This window comes from Vipera ursinii, assembly GCF_947247035.1.
Source record: "Vipera ursinii genome assembly, chromosome: 5".
In the NCBI taxonomy this organism is placed as follows: domain Eukaryota; kingdom Metazoa; phylum Chordata; class Lepidosauria; order Squamata; family Viperidae; genus Vipera; species Vipera ursinii.
In genome coordinates this window covers 63,656,180-63,677,043 of record NC_139518.1, presented here as the reverse complement: position 1 = coordinate 63,677,043, position 20,864 = coordinate 63,656,180, and the positions used below count along the sequence as shown (strand labels likewise).

Here is a 20,864-nt window from a genome sequence, read left to right as displayed (position 1 = left end):
TGTGTGAGTTCCGGCACCTTTTTCTTTTACAAAAAAAGCACTGGTAACACGGTTGTTAAGTTGTTGGTCAGATGGTTGCAAAAAGGAATTACATGACCACAGGACACTGCAACCAAGATAAATGTGAACCAGCTGCCAAGTGTCTGAATTTTGATCACCTGACTATGGGGATGCTGCCACTGTTGTAAGTGTGAAAAATGGTCATAAGCCACTTTTTTCAGCATCATTTTTAACTTTCGGGGACTATCTGTACAATGACAGATATCACTCTACCTCTACTTATATTGGAATACATGTGGGATACATGTGAAATCTGAACAACCCAATGTAATATATGTTTTTATTCATTGCAGGCCAAAAACCAAAACTGTAGCTGAGGAAATCTGAAGAAGTAGAATGTAAAGAGAACGCAACAATAATTCCCTATGCCCTGTTTCTGAATGAATGAAATAAGATGTCAATTTTATCAAAACTATTAATAACCAGTTAACCTCAACCATCAAATTATTTTTTAAAATTAAATGGGAATTAATGTTTCTTTCTAGTATCATACTAAATCATGGTATATTTATCTTCTTTTCTACAAAAGATAGGAAAAGTAGATACGATACAAGACTAGACTGTAGTACAACATTTAAGCAGTTCAACATTGTGAATGATCCCTCATGATATTAACAGCAACTCAAGAAGAAGAAGAAAGCAAAAATGAGCTATGGCAAAAGGAATAAAAATAGTATAGTAATTATTGTTATCACAATAATAACATGTTTTCAAAATATAGTAATACTCAGAAGATACTCTTCATGTCAAACTATGTCAGGATTTTTAACCCAACCTAAATGTTCAAGTACAGAAGAAAATTAATTGTTTTTACCTCTGTTTATCTTTGTCTATAGCAATCCCACAAATAAGGCTTATTAGATGGATTCATCTTAAATATGAAGTTGAAAAAAAGTTTTTGTGCATTGTCAGGTTTTTTTCCTGAACATTCTGATAATACCTCTCTTGCTTCTCATAAATCTTATTTTGGCTGTAATTTTGTCAGTAATGACTAATTTCACTGTTCAGGGGGATAAATCTTTCTTAAATAAGGTTTACTGCGGTGAATTTCTTTCCTCATTATGTCAAATTACATAAGCCCGTGGTGGCGAACCTATGGCACGCGTGCCACAGGGGGGCAAGCAGAGCCCTCTATGTGGGCATGCACGCCGTCACCCCAGTCCTAGGCCTTCAGCTGGGTTTTATAAAACCTTTTCGCTTTAGGCCTCCACCGCCATGTGCAAAAAAAAAAAAGTTCGATCAATCAATTTCAACTTCTCATGGGGAAAAAAAGATCTCGCAAAGTTGGAATTGATTGATTGAACTTTTTAGTCCCACCCAGTCTGCCGTTACCACCGCAGCCACACCCACCCAATGGGACATGCCCACCCAATTGGCCACGCCCATCCAATGGGCCACATCCACCCAATGGGACATGCCCACCTAGCACCCAACGATACATAAGTGGGTTTTGGGTTGCAGTTTGGGCACTCGATCTCTAAAAGGTTTGCAATCACTGACATAAGCCATTGCAAATTATATATCAGAAACAAATCTGTGTGAAAATTGACATTATTTAATAAGGATTTTACTAACAACAAAGAACATCTTGCTCAATAAAAATGATGAGATAAAATACTTTTGACCATTTTTTTTAACAGCATTCAAAAATATACCCATAAAAAAGTTTGTAGAGTAGGGATTTTGTGATTTACCTCTCAACCACAATGCTATTTCACTGAAAATCTGTTAAATGTAAATTTGAAAAAAAAAATATGCAAACTTTGCATTCATAAATTTCCCATTCCGTAGTAGGCTTTAAATGACAGCTCATTTAATACGCTTTCTGTTTTAAAAGGTAGTACAACATAAGGAAAAGTGTTCTCAAAATTACAGCTTTCAAGTCTTCGTCCCTCACCAAGATACAAAAGACAAGAATAGTAACAAAGCAACTCTAACAAAAGGTAGACTAGACGTGCCCAGTTGAATTGGGATCCATCAGATTTAAGATTAATTATTTTGCATGACTTCAATCAAATCAAAAGAAGTGAGAGATGAGTTGAAATAAAAGTGCAAACTATATAACCGGGTGGGACATAGATAGAAAATCAAGCAAACAGCAGAAATATGCAAACTAATTATTCTCTTAGATAGCATGAACACTGGGGTATATCTGCAAAATAGAAACTGAAGCTGAAAGAAAAAGAAATAGCAGAAAATTGAGGTCACATAAAACAATGCTTTGTGTATAGGAATGTATTCTGAGTTTAAGTAGTGCAACAATATTACATTTAATGTTTTAATTTTAGGTTTTATTTCCATGAACTACCACATGGGTATTAAGATCAATCCTCTATATTCTTAGTCCAACAGCAGTGAAAAATGTATTTTTTTCTGCAACAGGCCAGTGAATAAGGAAGCATCCCAAACAGGAAATCAGCAATGCTTTACCAATTACTATTTTCTTAGTTACAGCAAGATAAGCCAGAATAGCAAACAGATCACCCTGTCACATTCAGCATCAAGATGCTGATGTTAAAACATTTCCAGAAGTGGCTTTGTAAATCCAATCAAAGAGAAATGGAACATTGCATCGTTCCTGTTCTTAATATTTTACTGTTCCTAAAATAATTATTATACTATAGTTTACCAAAATTTAGACATATGGCTTTTGGGGTCTTCCAAGTATGAGTAGTTTGGAGATATGTGGTTCAAATTTGGCTACAATGTTTTTAGTTATTTGTAATTGCTTTTATGGCCATTTTGTGACTGGTATGCCCTCCCATGGTAGTTGTTTTAGGGTCTTCCACGTATCCATGGTGATATGTTTTTCTCCTGTGCCCAAGAGGGAAAGAAGCAGAGAACACAGATCGTAGAATAATCGGGTTGGAAGGAACCTTGGAGGTCTTCTAATCCAGGGCTTTTCAACCAGTGGTACGCATACCACTGGTGGTACGCGAGCACATGGCTGGTGGTACGCGGCGTTGCCTTCCTCCTCCCGCATCCCCCTGCCTCCCCCCTGCTCCTTCCTAGCTTACTTGCTGCCAGAAAACATGCTGCTGCAGGAACCTACCAGGCCACATGAAGAGCGCAGGTGCAGAGTGAGGCCCCGCCCTCCCCTGGGACTCATTGTGCAGCAACTATGTTGTCCTTCCCCCAGAAAAAAGTGCGAGCCTGAAGGGGACAGAGCCATCCACTCCCTCAGCAGGTAGGTGTTTGTGTCCACTCACATCCATCTTCTTTTTCTCCCCCCCCACGAGCTTGCAATACCCCTCACAGCCCTCACATTGCCTCCCTCCCGGGGCTTGAGAGATTTCCCCCTCTCCTCTTCCTAATGTGCAATGCAAAGGGAAAAGCAAAGCAGCCAGATGGCACACACCCTCCCCGAGGATTCATCCTGTGGCAGCAGGTGGGAATCGAGGCCCACTTTTGTTTTCCTGATGCACGCCAGGGCAGGCGAAGCCATCACAATGTGGGTGTGGAGGAAAAAACACGCCCGACTCCCCCCCCACTGTTGGCAACTCCGTACAGCTGGCCCTGACCTCCACTGACTGGAGCCCATTGGCGGAGGTTGGGGCCAGCTGTATGGAATCGCCAGCTGATCCATATGGCTAGCCCTGACCTCCACAAGTGGAAAGCGAGGGAGATTGCCAGGAGCATGAATCGGCGCGTGCTGAGAAACACCGATCTCGCGCTCCTGCAATCTCCCTCGCTCTGTTTCAGCTTCCCTTGCTACAAGAGAAAGCAGGCTGAAATGGAGCGAGGGAGATTGCCAGGAACGTGAATCAGCCGATCTCGCGCTCCTGCAATCTCCTTCGCTCCGTTTCAGCTTGCTTTCTCTTGCAGCAAGGCAAGCTGAAACCGAGCGAGGGAGATTGCAGCAGCACAAGATTGGCGTTTCTCAACATGCGCCGATTCACGTTGATGGCAATCTCCCTTGCTCTGTTTCAGCTTGCTTTCTGCAAGAGAAAGCTGGGCCGCAGGGCCACCTCCGCAGGTGCTGCTCTAGCGCGGAGAGGAAGAGGCCAGTCCCCATTTGGCCCGCCAGCCATGGGAGAGCCCTGCGCAAGCGCGTCGCTGGCCACCAAACCCTGCCCTATTTGCTGGGAGCAGCCACCCACCCCGCTTTTCGCAAGCCCTGCTATGCCGCCGCCGCCGGTTTCCAGCAACGGGAGGCTACGGGACGAGAGCCTGTCGAGGGTGAAGGAGTTGGGGCTGCTCCGGTGGGCCACTTCTGTGGCAGTGTGGCATGCTGGTGCCCTGTGCTATGCTCCGCTGCGGGGGCTGCCCTGGGAAAGTTGGAAGCGCAGCTGTAGTCCAGGACGGTCAACTGCTCCGAGCCCTGTCTGGCCGGCTTTGTGCCTCTGTCCCGCAAGAGCAGCTGTTGTGAGTTGCTAGCGTGTGCTTCCCTGAGTGGCGGATCTACTCCCACCCAGGACTCCGGCTGCATCTGCAGAAGGCGAGCGGGGAGAAGGGTGCTTTGGTGCATCTTCCATCCCTCCCGTGTGAAGGGCGCCTTCGTGCCCCGCGGTCCACAGCAGCGTTGGTGTGTGTGGATCGACTGTGAGCGAATGCAAGGTATTTCTGTTGCTGGAATAAAGCTTATTAAATGAGCTAGCAACCTCCAAATATCATTGATAGATCTTCCTCAACTTTCCTCCGGTGCTTCATGAAGAATTAAGTGGGCATCAGGTTTCTTGGTAAAAATGGATTTGGAAGGAAAGAAGGAAAGAAATGACAATGGGAGGGAGGGAATGAGGAAAGGACAAAGAGGGAGGGAAGGAAGAAAAGAAGGAAGGAAAGAAGGAAGAAACAATGGGAGAGGGAGAGAGAGAGAGAGAAATAGAGAGAGAGAAAGAGAGAGAAAGAGAGAGAGGGAGAGAAATAGAGAAAGAGGGAGAGAGAAGGAGAAATAAATAGGGAGGGAGAGAAAAGGAGAGAAAGAGGGAGAGAGAGAGAAGGAGAAAGAAAGGGAGAGAAATAGAGGGAGAGAAAGGAGAGGGAAAGAGAGGGAGAGAAAGAAAGGGAAAGAGAGAGAAAGAGGGAGAGAGAGACAAGGAGAAAGAAAGAGGGAGGGAAATATAGGGAGAGAGAGAAAGAGGGAGAATAGAGAAAGGGAAAGAGAAAAATAGAGAGGGAGAGAAAGAGAAGGAGAAAGAAAGGGAAGGAAATAGAGAGAGAGAGAAAGAGGGAGAAATAGAGAGGGAAAGAGAAAAATAGAGGGAGAGGGAGAGAAAGGGAGAGAGAAAGAGGGAGAGAGAGGAGAGAGAAACAAAGAGGGAGGGGGAGAGTGAGGGTGGAGAGAGGGAGAGAAAGAGAAGGAGAGAGAGAAATTAAATTAGTAACATGATTGTTAAGTGAATCTGGTTTCCCCACTAACTTTGCTTGTCAGAAGGTTGCAAAAGGCGATCACATGACCCTGGAACAACATGACCATCATAAATATGAATCGATTGCCAAGCATCCGAATGTAAATCACATGACCTTGGGGATGCTGCAACAGTGATAAGTGTGAAAAATGGTCATAAGTCACTTTTTTCACTGCCATCGTAACTTTGAACAGTCACTAAGTGAATCGTTGTAAGTCAAGGACTACCTGTACTTTATCATTTTTTTCCTTTTTTTGGGGGGGGGTCAAGTTTTTGACACCTTGCTGGGCGACTGGTGGTATTCAGACATTGCCTTGTCCTAAAAGTGGTACAATGGATGAAAAGGTTGAAAAGCCCTTTTCTAATCCAACCCTTTTCTCAATTAGGAGACCCCATACTATTCTGAAAAAAATGGCTATAATTTCTTTTTGAAAAATTTCTAGTGATGCAGCACCCACAACTTCTGGAGGCAAGCCGCTGCACTGATTAGTTGTTCTCACTGTTATCTTAACTGTTGCTTTTATAGCATACAATATTATCAAGTATTGAAGGTTTGAAACTTTTGGTGAAATATAAAGGCTCTGGATCTTGTATCAAATTACATTCAAAAGAAGTTTTTATGAGCGGTCATTGATTAGAGTTCTTTCAATTTAAAATGCTGCTAACTGGTTTGCAAAAAATACTCCAATTTTGCAGCAGTTCTATTCAGTTAGTGGAAATATAATCCTACTGTCTTCCATGCAACTAAAATGAAGGGTTAATAAAGCAGCACATGCTATACATCTCAAGCATGTTCAACATCTAAATAGAGGGCTGCTCATTTATATGGTAATTAGTAATAACTAGAGAGAGAAGGAAAGAACAAAAAAATGAAATAAGCCAAAAAGAATGTTTTTTTAAAAAAGATTAAGTAAGATATCTACTAAATAAGATATCAGTGGCATAAAGAAAGTAAATCTGGAAGGCGAAGTTGCTATACATTGTTATACACCACTCAACTCCCAGTAACCTTATCTTAGTTCACAGATAAACCACACAGAACAATAAAATAATGCAATGATTAAAAACAAAGAACAAAATATGTCCAAACCATACAACAATCAAAGCAAATCCATTTTACCCAGAAGGTAATATACCACTGTTTAATATCAAAACCACTGGCATTCTAACGATACTAACAACTCCACAAAACTGGCTTATTCTCAAAGTGCTTCTGAATGCACATCAGGTAAAGGAAGGACAGTTTTTTCTATAGACTACCCAGAACAATTTGACAACAGAAGACGATTAAATTAAATTTAAATGTCAAGCTGTATCAAAAGGGCAACACGATAAAACAGGAGCAGCAGACTCCATTTCACCCGGCATAATCTGCTGGGGTAAAAGGTCTTCCATCTATACTACCCCTGTACGAACAAGGGATACATTCCAATCATTGTGAAGGTCAATATCAGAAACATTGGCTTTCAATGCGAGGTTGGCTGCTCTAACCTTAGTGAATTTAGCTATTGAACTGAGAGGCCATTGTTTTCTAAGTTGACTTCAATGACTTTTTTTCAAGCTAAGTAAAAACCACCCAGGAGAGTCAGAACAGCCAAAGAGCTTTCTATTGAAATAAATTTAGTTTGTTGAAATAAGGCCTCACTCCAAAGAGAAGCAAGAGTTGGGAATCTTCTAGGATGCTCAGAAAATAGATGTTATTTTTTCTACTGGACTGCTTCAGTGCGCATAAGATCTGTATCAAAGCAAATCTGGGAGCTATATTACTGGGAGCTATTAAGAGCAATGGTCACATAGCTACTTTCAGCCTCTACTGCCTGCAAAATACAGGATTGCGCTGGCAGGTTTACAAGCTAGGAGCTTTTCATTATTCTTTCCAAAATTGCAAATGCCTGAAAGGTTATTCCTAGCTGGATACTAGTACTGTTTATTTGATAACAATAAATATGGCTATGCCTTTTACTGAAGAACACTAGAATAATTACAGCAAGTCTTCCCCCTTCAAAATGAAAGTTACTTAGGTTCACTTGAGTATGGAGCAAATCTGCATAATGGAGAACTGAGAAAGGTTCATTAGCCAATTTGAGTGGAGGGAATTCAGTGTGTTTTAGAGCTTGGATTATGGAGTTTACATAAAAATTAAATAGGAGAGGAAGAAACAGATAACCATTCTTCACTCATTTTTCATCGGGAATTAGCACCAAGAGACATCCTGGAATGTATCTTCATAGGCTTCCATTCAATCAAAGGCTACTAGTTTGATGCAAAGCCCATCACTTAGAAGTAAGTCAAACATCACTTTTAACTGAAAACAGTGTTATATCAGCCTCCTTTTGGATGATATGCACATTTTTCACACAAAGTGTAGTAGAACTAGGGCAGGGGTAGGCAACCTCGGCTCTTTTATGACTCATGGACTTCAACTCCCAGAATTCCTGAGTCAGCTGCTGACTCAGGAATCCTGGAAGTTGAAGTCCATGAGTCATAAAAGAGCCGAGGTTGCCTACCCCTGAACTAGGGGATGATCAAAAATGGATCTATCTGTTCAAAAAAATCTAGGTGACTCTTTAATCAGAATCTTATTATGAGCCAGCCAGTCAAGCAATTTCAAGTGTAGTCATCTGGAGTACAGTTTACTAATTAGGAAAATAACTGAGTATTAATTAGCTGGATCAAAATTAACATTTTTTAAATGAATTGTTACTGACTGGGGTCAATTCTTCAAGATCTAGCAAGCAGCAGGCCCACTAGTTGGAATTTGCCTTTAGTAATTCAGCCGCAAACAAATTCTTTCTGAATGCCTTACTATGTTACAACTGGAGGATCAGTGTGAATGTCTGAAAAGGATTAGAAAGCCTGTGTGAAAGCCCTAATAAGTAGGCACATACATAGAATGAAGGCTACTGCTAAGTTTGTAAAGCCGCCCTGAGTCTTCGGAGAAGGGTGGGATATAAATGGAATTAAAATTTAAAAAAAAATATGAAAGGCCAATCTGCTTTTAGGATAGCTTTAGAAGGACTGAATCATTTAGTTCATCACTGAATGAGGAAATGCTTTGAAATTATTGATATTTAGAAGTAATTGACTTAGATGCAACTTAAAGCCTTTAGAAAAGAGTAGATTAACATGCTGAGAGGTTTATAACCACGACAATTTGGACGATCGTACCAATTATAACACTGCTTCTGGATTTGTTAATTTTAAAATATATTTATAACTTTTTAAAAAATATATATTTAAAATATAAAAATCAAGTACTAATTTTTGTACTGATCATTATTATTGGCTAAATAAGCTCTGTAATGTTAACTAACCTAAACTGGCCATAACACAATCTTGATCAAACCACAACTTGAGTATGGGTTAGATTCTCATATTTTTCATTGGAGCTTTAGAAATTAATATTTTCTGAATTATGAAGACTATTTGATGAAATCTAAATCATACTTCTGAGACATTCTTCCCAGTAAAGATAAACTGGCACAAGAGGGTGGCTCTAAAATAGCTGAAACATCATCACAATACTATTTCCAGGTCGTTAGACACTCTAATTTAACATAGTCATTATTGAGACCAATTATTCATTGATAATAATTAATTGTAACTTTGTGTTTAAAGCACTTTTGTTCATTTTCTTTTTTTATGAAACTTTTATTGATTTTCTAGTTTTACATTTAAATATTTGAAAAGCAACGTGGCGGCTGAGTTGGTCAATAATTCAATAACATACAAATATCTTTAGTACAGATCTCAAACTATTACATTAAATGTTTCCTCTCTTTTTCCCTTAATATTTACTGTCTCATATTTAAATTAGTACAATTCTTATTATATCAATATATCTTTTAACTTTCTTACATTTATCAATTTTTTAATGAAAATTTTATTGAACTTTTGTTCATTTTCTAACTGCATTTTATATACAGTATACTCACATACATGATCTAAGACTGTTTCTTGGTGTATTAATACTAAATGAAATGTATTATCATTAAAAAGTCTAGTATATATCTGAATGTTTATATTTGCTAGAAAACATGAGGATTAAAGTCCAATAAGTTTGGAAATAAAAATATATAAATTAACACCAGATCAATCTCCAAAACTGAATTTTTCCCTACCTGTTGTTGTTTCATTATGTGATGTGGTTCCATTGTCATGTAATGCTTCGGAATGTAGAAAATTAATGGAAATTAGGAATATTGAACAAAAATACTCCATCTTGGATCTGCCAAAGAAACAATAAGTAATTAAATAAATCTGAAACAATATTTTAAATATCTTAACAGTATAATTTCCCTCACATTTAATAGAGAAATTAATTTAATTTACTATTAGAATAAAAATGTATTCTGTCTCCAGTGGTCTTTTTATTTTAATCTAATTGCTAGTTCATTTGCCAGATCTAAAGATTTGTGTTGTTTCGTGAAGATATAAGAAAGAAAGAAATACTTTTTTGATGCTGCTTAGTTGATGCTTTTTCTTTAACCAACTCATTTCTCCCTTTTTGAGGATCCTATCAGTCCAACTCAAACACAACTTTCTCAGACTTCCTATCCTCTTGGTCCATTCAATCTTCCTTCATATATTTCTTTTGTAATTGTTTGATACATCAGGTATGATACTCTACATGGCCTCATTCAACTTATGTAACATTCTCTAGAAATAATTCAAGTTATCTTGACAAAGGAATTGTCCATATAGAAAAGTATACAGATAACCCCATCTAGCTAAGAATACAGATAAACCCATCTTGCTAAATTTATCACAAACATTGCTTTTACAATTATGATACAAACATTTATTAGTCAAAGAGACATCACAAATCCTTGTCATATTCCTTGCTCAGTTTTGGAATCTTTTACTGATCATTTTTATTTTTTATAAACATGTACCACAAACACATGCACATACATCTGTAGTCTCTTTCACTTCATTATTCCATTAAGAATCTTTTTTCCTATTAGCATAAGTCTAAACAATTCCCTGGTACTCTGCAATTTATTCATTCTATTCCAAGCAGCATCTATATCCTTTTTCTTAACGTCCACTTTGCATTCATTCATTCTCCTGTGAAATTATTCTACTCAAGTCTTTCACTTTTACTTTTTTTTCTTATTTCTTTTTATTCCTAAATAAACAAATACAATTTCTTCCATTTATTTGCCCCAATGGTCTGTCTCTTATCATCCTAACTTATCATCTTTAATGAAGGATATTTCTCTTGTACCATTCACTAACACTCCCAATCTTTCATCATTAACAGTTAAATTGATCTACTACAGGGGTGTCAAACTCAATTTCATTGAGGGCCGCATCAGCATTGCGGTTGCCCTCAGGGGGCCGGGTGGGTATGGCCAGGGTGGGCGTGGCCTACTGGGTGGGCGTGGCTAGAGTGTGTATGGCCTACTGGGTGGGCGTGGCCAGCTCTACATCATTCGCATCAAGGGTGCCTATGGGGGCCTGGGCAGGAATGGGACAGATCTGAGGGTCTCTAGCAGAAGGAGGGTCTCTGGGCCAGGGCCAAGGCAGTGGGGGCCGTTCCCTCACTGTTTTCAGGATGGCTTCGCGGGCTGCATGAAACCACTTCACGGGCCGGATCTGGGCCCCGGGCCTTGTGTTTGACATGTCTGATCTACTATAATTCAATTATGGTTTCAGTTCATTTCTTTTCTATATGTATGAATAGGCATGTTCTTAACTACTTAAATATCTTCCCTGGGAAATGTTCAAAACTAGTTTCGTTTCTAATTTGTTTTTGGATGGCCAATCAATATTTGTGTACCTTCTTAGCTCTATGCCACACATTAGTTTCACCTAACTCAATATATTTTTTCCTCTGGAATGCATATACTCAAGAGTGTTGCTATTTTCTCAAAACTCATTACCCCTGCTTATTGGAGCAAAACATACAACTCTCACTAATTTATCAATTCCTTCTTTCATACATATCAAAGTAATCTAATTAATGCCAATTCATACTTTGTGCTATATTTTAGCCTTTCGTTCATAATTAAGTCTACACATATTTATCCTTTGCACCCCACAAAATCAAAACATTTTTAAATTTATTCTCCTCTCTCTTAGTTTCACAGGCACATTATGCATTTTTTTATTTCCTTCATTAATTTCCTTCATTAATTTATATTATTTAACATTTACTCCTCTGACATTCTGAGTCATAATCTTTTACATGCCATGTTTGCTACTAGCAAGACAACAGAGATGATGCCTAACAAAACTTAAGTAAGTTTTGACATAACATTTCGTTGTAAGATAGAGAAGATGTAGGTTTGGTTTCTATACTTATGATTACTATAAGATTCCCTGATAATAATAATGACAATACTGGTATGTACTGGCACATTTTGGTCTGCCTCCCATAATAAGCACAATCAAAACCAAATTATACCCAAGCACGATCATGCTGTTCAATGCAGGCTAGAATCTAATATGGAGGCTATCTTACAAAAAAACTATTGCCTGCATCTCATTAATTAGCAATTAGAAGGCACATCCAACATGCTGACAGTGACTGAAGACAGGATTATGTTGCAGTTATAAATTATATGTGTTTAAGTTCATAGTAATGGTATATGCATTGTCTGTACACCTGTATGAATTGATCTTTATATAAACTTACTGTTACTTTACTTAACAAACTATATCATACAGATACTTGCTGCACTTTGTAAGTATATAATTGGCCAATCAAACATAAGTGTGGTATATACAGTCATTACAGACAGGTACATTTTGTAACACAAGATACTACTAACTGTAGCATCCAAATGCCAGTATTAATTATATGCTATTTTGGCTGAAGGAAAACATTCAATGCATATTTTAATAAGTATAAAATTAAACAAAATATGCAAATAGTAAAAAAAAACCGAGTTCCTAGGTCCTAGAATAAACATTTGGAAATGATCGGTGATATCCTAGTCTAATATTTTGCTGAATTTTGTTAACACTTTCCATTTTTTCTTCAATAGAATTTTCAACCATAAAAGCCTTCACGTTCAGGCTGAAGTGGTACTATTCAGGTTTCTACATCATTTGATTGCAATAACAATAACACTTAGACTTACATACCTCTTCACAGTGCTTTACAGCCCTCTCTAAGCGGTTTACAGAGTCAGCATATTGCCCCCAACAATTTAGGTCCTCATTTTTACTGACTTCGGAAGCATGGAAGGCTGAGTCAACCTTGAACCGGTGAGATTCGAACTGCCGAACTGCTGGCATTCATCAGTCAGCAGAATTAGCCTGCAGTACTGCATTCTAGAACGGATGTGGTGGCTCAGTGGATTAGGACGCTGAGCTTGTCAATCAGATGGTCGGCAGTTTGGCGGGTCGAATCCCGAGTGCCGTGTAACAGAGTGAGCGCCTGTTACTCGTCCCAGCTTCTGCCAACCTAGCAGTTCGAAAGCACGTAAAAATGCAAGTAGAAAAATAGGGACCACTACGATGGGAAGGTAACAGCGTTCAGTGTGCCTCTGGCGTCTAGTCATACTGGCCACATGACCACGGAGACGTCCTCGGACAAACGCTGGCTCTTCGGCTTTGAAACGGAGATGAGCACCGGCCCCTAGAGTCGGAAACAACTAGCACGCATCTGCGGGGGAACCTTTACCTTTACCTTTACCTTACTGCATTCTAACCTCTGCTCCACCACGGCAGTATTAATTACACTAATACAAAAAAGATAGCTTGAACTAATGTGTATAGATTGAGTGATATATATTTATGGAATATTAAACCACTCAGAACTTCAACAAAATAGATGCACTATCCACTAAAATCACAGCATCAGCGGTATATGTTGAAGGAGCATGCGTCCATGTTTGCATTGTCCCAATCAATCAATCGGAACAAAGCTGGAAGGGAGCCTGGACTGTCATTAAGTCATTCTTTTTCAGTGCCACTGCAACTTTGAAAGGTCACTAAACAAGCTGTCGTAAGCTGAGGACTACCTGCATCTCCACAGCCATGTGGGGAGAACCGCTTTTGTGAGAAGTAACCAAACACACTAGGATTTTTATTGTATGTGTTCTTTCATACATTGCTGTATACATTTATATAGCAATGAAAAAAGAAAAGCCTGAGATTCAGAATCAGAACAGAACTGAAAGGAACTTTGGAGGTCTTCTAGTCCAATGAAACTCAATTTCATTGAGGGCCGCATCAGCATTGCGGTTGCCCTCAGGGGGCCGGGTGGGTATGGCCAGGGTGGGCGTGGCCTACTGGGTGGGCGTGGCTAGTGTATGGCCTACTGGGTGGGCGTGGCCAGCTCTACATCATTCGCATCAAGGGTGCCTATGGGGGCCTGGGCAGGAATGGGACAGATCTGAGGGTCTCTAGCAGAAGGAGGGTCTCTGGGCCAGGGCCAAGGCAGTGGGGGCCGTTCCCTCACTGTTTTCAGGATGGCTTCGCGGGCCGCATGAAACCACTTCACGGGCCGGATCCGGCCCCCAGGCCTTGTGTTTGACACGTCTGTTCTAGTCCAACCCCTTGCTCAAGCAGGAGATCCTATACCCTTTTCAGACAGGTGGCTGTCCAGTCTTTTCTTAAAAACCTCCAGTGATGAAACACCGACAACTTTTGAAGGCAAGCTGTTCCCTCAGATTAACAGTGTAGCAAACAGTGAAGCAAAGTCAATCAACAGGAAAGCCAGAACCAAAAGTGGTTGTGGATACAAATGTGATTCTTACCTTATTCAGCATGCAACTTACTTATTTTTTTAAATTCATTTATATGCCATTCTCTCCACCAGACTCTGGGTGGCTTATAGAACCACATCAATAAACTCTAACTATAAAATCAGCATAAAATTATTCAGCCAGTCAGTCACCTAATAGCTAAAGCAAGAAATTATAATCTTCAGGGACAACAGCAGCCAACATTCCTTCAACCTATTTTCACGTTAAGAGTCACTTAAAAGTGAAAAGAACAGAGCCAACATACCTACAGAGAAACCTTGCTTCTATATACTGCCATTTCTCAGTCAGCCCAGGAACAGAGGATCATTAACAGACCTTCCCCTGAAGCAGTGTTTGTCAACCACAACAACTTAAAGATGTGGGGACTTTGAGGCCCAGAATTTCCCAGCCAATTGGCAAAAGAAAGCTCAGGACTGTATAGGTTGGAAACATGCAGAAGAGGCCTTCATCCTGCAGTGGACAGACAATGGCTAGAATGCTGATGATGATGATGCTTGAAGAAGGCAGTTCTTTTAGAAACAAAAACTGGAGTTATGTTAGGATTTATAATAATAATCTCTCTAAATAGTACCTAAAAACCTAATGACACTCAATGTAGTCCTGGACTTAGGACCACATTTGAGCCTAAAATTTCCACTGCTAAGCAAGACGGTTGTTAAGTAAATTTTGCCCCATTTTTACAATCTTTCTTGCCACCGTTGGTAAGTGAATCACTGCAGTTGCTAAGTTAATAACACGGTTTAGTGAAAGTGGCTTCCTCATTGACTTTGCTTGTCAGAAGGTCGCAAAAGATGCTCACATGACCCCGGGACACTGCAACTGTCATAAATACATGCCAGTTGCCAAGAGTCCAAATTCTGATCACATCACTGTGGAGATGCTGCAATGGTCATGTGAAACATGGTCATAAGTCACTTTTTTCAGTGCTGTTGTATAGACACAGATAGAAGCATAGACATTTGTAACTTCAAACAGTGACTAAATGAATAGTTGTAAATTAAGGGATAGCTATGCTCAAGCTGGGCACAGTTCTGCTAAACTGGGACTGGCCTATTTGCAATCAGGCACCTGGAGGTCTTGAACAGACTACAAAGACACCCCACATAAAGTGCATTATAGTAATCTAGGTGACATTTTTCAAAGTCTATTTAAGGAATGGCTGCATTTGGTGCACCAGCCACATTTGAGCATAAACTCTTTCCACCTGCTGCTTTACCAGGCTGGTTCCATTTGGGGAACTGTGGCCCTGTCAAAAAAAACAAAAACAAAACCCCACCCCTGATATTCAGAAAGATTGAAGGCAAAAAGAGAAGGTGACAGGAGAAGATGAGCTGGTTCCATAGTGTCATCCATTCAATGAACATGAATTTTGGCACATTCTGGGAGACCATGGAAGACAGGAGGGTTTGGCGAGCTATGGTCCATGTGGTTGCATAGAGTTGGATATGATTTAAGCAACTGAACAACAACAACTAATCTCTGTATAGTAGCTCTAGTACTTTCTGATTAATCAAAGCACACTCAATGTCTTCCTTGGCTTATGTAAAACCAATTAGTTCTGATGTCAGAGGACATATAGCCATTGATTAATGAGGATATAGAATGGCAGTTTTTAGGCCTTCAGACTGAGAGACCTGAAGATTGATGGGCTCAGCCAGTATTTCTCAGTATCAGCAAATTAAATATCCTAAAGCTGCTGAAACTGAGAAACATTGGCTTACAGTCTCTCTACTGGTGGCACAAAGCAAAATAGCCCAATGTTTTCAACTATTCATACCATATTCATAGCAGTCAATATATCAATTTAGGAAATGAAAAGCCTTGGCACACTCCTAACCACATTTTTTAAAATCATATCATAAATATATGGACTTATGGGAAGTCCATGGTTTCTATACAAGTAGGTTTCTATGCCTACTAGTTCTTACAGAGAGTGGGTGGATTGTGAATCTTTTTCATTTTATTGCCTAAAATAAGAGTAAAGAGTCACTTACTGGAGAATTGTATCACTCAATAATAAGGCAAAAGTTATCCTGCAAATGGAGGGGGAACCCAGTTGTCTTAGTCCTTTGGGTTTTTTTCTTGCAGAAACACAAAGACATGCAAAACCTGACCAGAATATATAAAAGCAGTCTTTAAAAAGTGCTTTTGTTTTGTTTTGTTTTTATAAAAATGGATTTATTTTTAAATCTGAAAGGAGAAAAGAGGATATTTTGAAGGACATTATGGATAATGAATGGACAAGGACTATAATTCAATAACCATCATATCATCAATGTTTCTTGATGTACATATTGTAAGTAAAACCATATTTTAGCCATAAATATCCTTTTTCAGTATCATTAGTCATAAATATTCTTTGAAAATCAATGTTTGGATTAAAGTTCAGATAATATATTTTGGCTGTTTATAATTTATATATTTGTAGGGTGTCTGTATTATAAGTTAATTTATATATTTATTTTTACACACACCTTTATTATTTTCATAATAATAATTCAAGATGGTAAACATACCTAATACTCCTTCTTCCTCCTATTTTCCCCACAACAACCCTGTGAGGTGAGTTGGCCTGAGAGAGACTGACTGACCCTAAGACACTCAGCTGGCTTTCATGCCTAAGGCAGGACTAGAACTCACAGTCTCCAGTACCAAACTGGCTCAGTTAATGTCTGTCATTATACACCTTGTTATATATAAAATCCTAAACACTGAAATAAATCTGATTATACTCATACATTATTATAACAACATTTAACTGTACAAAATGAATTCTGTGACAGTGATTACTTTCATAAGTAAACTGGATGTCTCTGCCTCCATTTCTGGATGGCACAGAATGTTAGTGCACTAAATTAATACTGGATAGATATTCTTCTACCACCTCAGATGCAATTTCTAAAAATGATAAATATCAAAAGAATAAATATCCACATTGCCTATTCAATTATACCAAAGCATAACACACATTTAAAATAATTGTTTATTATAATGTGTGGAAAAATACAAGTAGTCCTCAATTTATGACAGGAATTGAGCCTGAATTACAATCATAAGTCATATGGGTCATTAAGTAGGGCACCGTGTGACCGTGCTGATCTTATTACTTTCTTTTGCAGCACGTATTAAGCAAAACCATTTTCTGCAATGGCTGTTTTTTGCTGGAAACCAGAAATAAATACTGGTTTCTGGCAAAAAAAAAGCCCTTCATAAATTATGATAATGTGACTATGAGATACTGCAAATGGTCATGAATGCAGGCCAGTTGCTGAACTCCCACCCAAAATGTGAACACAAGGGGCCTTGGCCATCAAAACTTTGAATACAGGTTGTAAATAGTCCTAAGGATGTCTGTTGTAACTCTGACCAGTCATAAGTCAAGGGCTACCTGTAGTGGTCTACTAAATTAGTTCTTTGGCAAGAGGTTTTTGTTGTTCATCAGAATTTTACTTGTCAGATTAAAAAGGTGACATTTTCTTGCATAGGCAGTGCAACAGGCAGAACTAATTAAAAAAAGCAAGCATTTTCCCTCCAAATTTATAACATATATATATATATATATATATATATATATATATATATATATATATATATATATATATATATATATATATATATATATATATATATATATATATATATATATATAAAAAACGGTTGCTCCCTCGGTTATCACTGCTTTTATATTGCTGCACAGCAGATGGCGCTATGTCTGCACCCTCTAACATATTTTGATTTAAACCAAATATTGATTTCCTGCTTTTCCTGAAGATTTTTTGAGAAGTAGAAAAAAAGGAACCCATCAACTTGAATTTAAAAAGTAGTGCTAATGGAACAGGCAACACTTCCCAGAATATTTCTAACAATAATTAGAATAATATGTAAGATAAATATATACAGAACAGCATATTTTAGAAATGTATCAGTTTTGTTTTCAGGAAACAACAACTCTTTTTATTCTAATAATCAAGATTAAATGCAAATGGTTGACTAGAATACATATTTTAAAGTATAAGACTTCCTCCTGATTCTTGATATAAATTTCAGTCCTACTCAATAGATGATTTTTGATCCAGCATAAGCCTTTTGTAAATAGAAGTAGGAAAGAAACTTTGAAAAAAAATCTGATTTCAACAGAGCATTCTCGCTGTTTATATGGAGGGTGAGGCAATATTTACCAGCCCTCCTGCTACTCCAGTTCCTGTTTTATCCCAAAGCATTCAACTTGCAATTCCAATTAAATAAAGTTATTATTCTAACATTTATAGTCTCTGAATATAGGATACAGATTGCTAATTAAATCACAAACATAGAAAATTATACACAAAAATATCTTTATTATCTAACACAATATACAAAAATGCATTGGATGACTGCTTGCAGAAGTCCATTTATTAAGCAAAATGCATTTAATATATACAGTATCTTCTTAGCGTTATTCCCATGCTATGGCAGCTAAATATAATATAATTTATATAATTTAATATATACAGTATACATATATGTAAAGCTTTTCATTTTCAGAACTTCTTGTACATTCTGTATCAGTATGCATCAGAAAATCAATAAAAATTACTCGACTTGGACTTACTGAGAACTAAGCCCATAAATTATATTTAGTTCAATTGTACCTGAATCTAGAGTGATAATTCAAATAGAACTCAGAGATCACAAATGTGGATTCCATAACAGAATCTGGTTAAGCAAAATATATTTCACCCACTTTCACCATACACAGCAACTTCCTGAAATACATCACAGTGATCAAATAAACAATCCCCATATCCCTAAATAGATTTTTGTTTTCAGACATTTTGGGTTTGATTAAAATATTCATATACTTTACACCCTCCTTTCATAAACAGATAAATCTCTTTATCAAAGTCTAACACAGTACAGAAATGTAAGAGAGTCCAAGATTTTTAATCCAGGGACAAGTTAATACTAAAAACAAAAGTAAAATTAGGGGACAGGAAACTAGAAACACAAGGCATCAAGACATTAAAATAAATAAAGAAATTAGATGGGCTAAGTGACAAACTTCCTTTGCTCTACAATAGGTAAAAAGATCAAAATACATATTACTTTAGTTAATGAGAAAACAAGAGTTGCTAAATGATATTTTCCCACCTAGCGTTCTCTAGTCACACAAACATAAATTTAATATCTATGAAACACATAGAAACAAATGGTAGTTTGGAGAACTATGGTGATTTAATTCCACAAGTTTAAGTACTACATTAATGAAAATTGGAGGATAGTATATAATTCTAAACTGCAACTAACACTTAACTCTAATAATCATTAAAATTATTAACAAATGAATAATTATCTCAAACAATAATTTAAATTCAAAAGGATATGGTTTATTTTACAGTTAAATACATAGTTAATCATGTTGCAAAAGAGAAAACGTTCTCGTTAGCAAATTCACTTTCTATCTTCAAAATACTAAATAAATCATTTTAAAGAATAATGGAGGTTTCTATATAAGAAGTAAAAGATATTATTATTGAAGATTATTTTGTGATTTGTTTCACATCAACAGATTACAGTTAAGGCATTAAAAAAACTAAAAGTTCAGCTTAAAACATTATTTAGAAAAACATTAACAAAAAGTATAACATTTTTTTTCAGCTTATCAACTAAGCAACTTATATATCAAAAGTTATTTGAACAAAAAAAAGTTCTTGCAAACAAACAGGAAGGTAACTGAGAGGAAATCACCTGACCTTCAGGGGATCTTCTCCCGAAGATATTGGAACCCACACAACTTCATAAAGGAAAAAAAACGTCTTTAAATAGCCTGATCCCAAGTCACTTTATAAATCATAACCAGTACTTTGAATTATGACAACCCAATGAAGTTATTTTAACAAAGGAGATCTCTATGCTTCTCATTACTGGCTTCATTCAATAGCTCACTTATTATAGTTTGAACTGCCGAAAAGTTTTGAACACTTTTCAGAGGCAATACTACTTAGACTACATAAGTTGTCCTCTCAGGAAACAACTAAAGTAGGCATTATCAAGGTTAGATCTAAGTTCCCAAGTAATGACATGGCTATTGCATAGCCTTTATCTTTATAAATACACTTCTAGGAATTTCACGCCATCCAAAACAAAATGAATTTCTTCTCTTTGATCATTTTTTTTTACTGACAAGAAAGGATTTCTGTTCCAGTTGACCATAGGTTCTCTTTCTTGGCCTATCTCAATTTTTACTGACATTACAAGCCAATGTAGAATTTCAAGAGCTGCTCTAAATTTAGATGGAAAAGATGATGATGGGTGTTACATACACGAATAATAAACACTGGATACTCTCTTGTAGTGGCTTTATGCATAAATTCAACATCACACAGAACAAGATGGAATTATGAGGAATGACATAGGCCAACAACCATGGCAGCAATACTCAATATGTCTGATGGGGAAAAAAATTGTGCCATTGTAATTTTCTCTAAATTCCACTGCCATCACACAGGATTATCAAAAGTAATTGAAAAGTCCAACACAAACAACAGAGACAATATTCCTGTGCTTGATTCCCAGCACAGATAGTAGATCCTCTACCAAACTGATTAAAGCTGTTGCTGTTCCATATTCTGTACAATTTAGACAGTAATTCTGCTGAGCTTTTAGTCTTTGCCCTGACCGAGGAGATGGTGGCATTTGGTATCCTGACCAGCTGAAAGCGATGATGTAACTGGAGTGATGAGTAGAAGTCCAG

The 20,864-nt window shown here is 37.7% G+C and overlaps 1 protein-coding gene across 1 annotated transcript in view; it reads right to left on the bottom strand.

Annotated features, from left to right (window-relative positions):
• Positions 1-20,864, bottom strand: part of PTPRE (protein tyrosine phosphatase receptor type E) — a 120,966-nt gene that overhangs the window by 44,156 nt on the left and 55,946 nt on the right. Inside the window, exon 3 of the mRNA XM_083364105.1 lies at positions 9,530-9,636. Coding sequence (XP_083220231.1) covers positions 9,530-9,629 — 100 coding nt within the window. The 5' untranslated portion in view covers positions 9,630-9,636. The remainder of the gene's footprint in view (positions 1-9,529; positions 9,637-20,864) is intronic.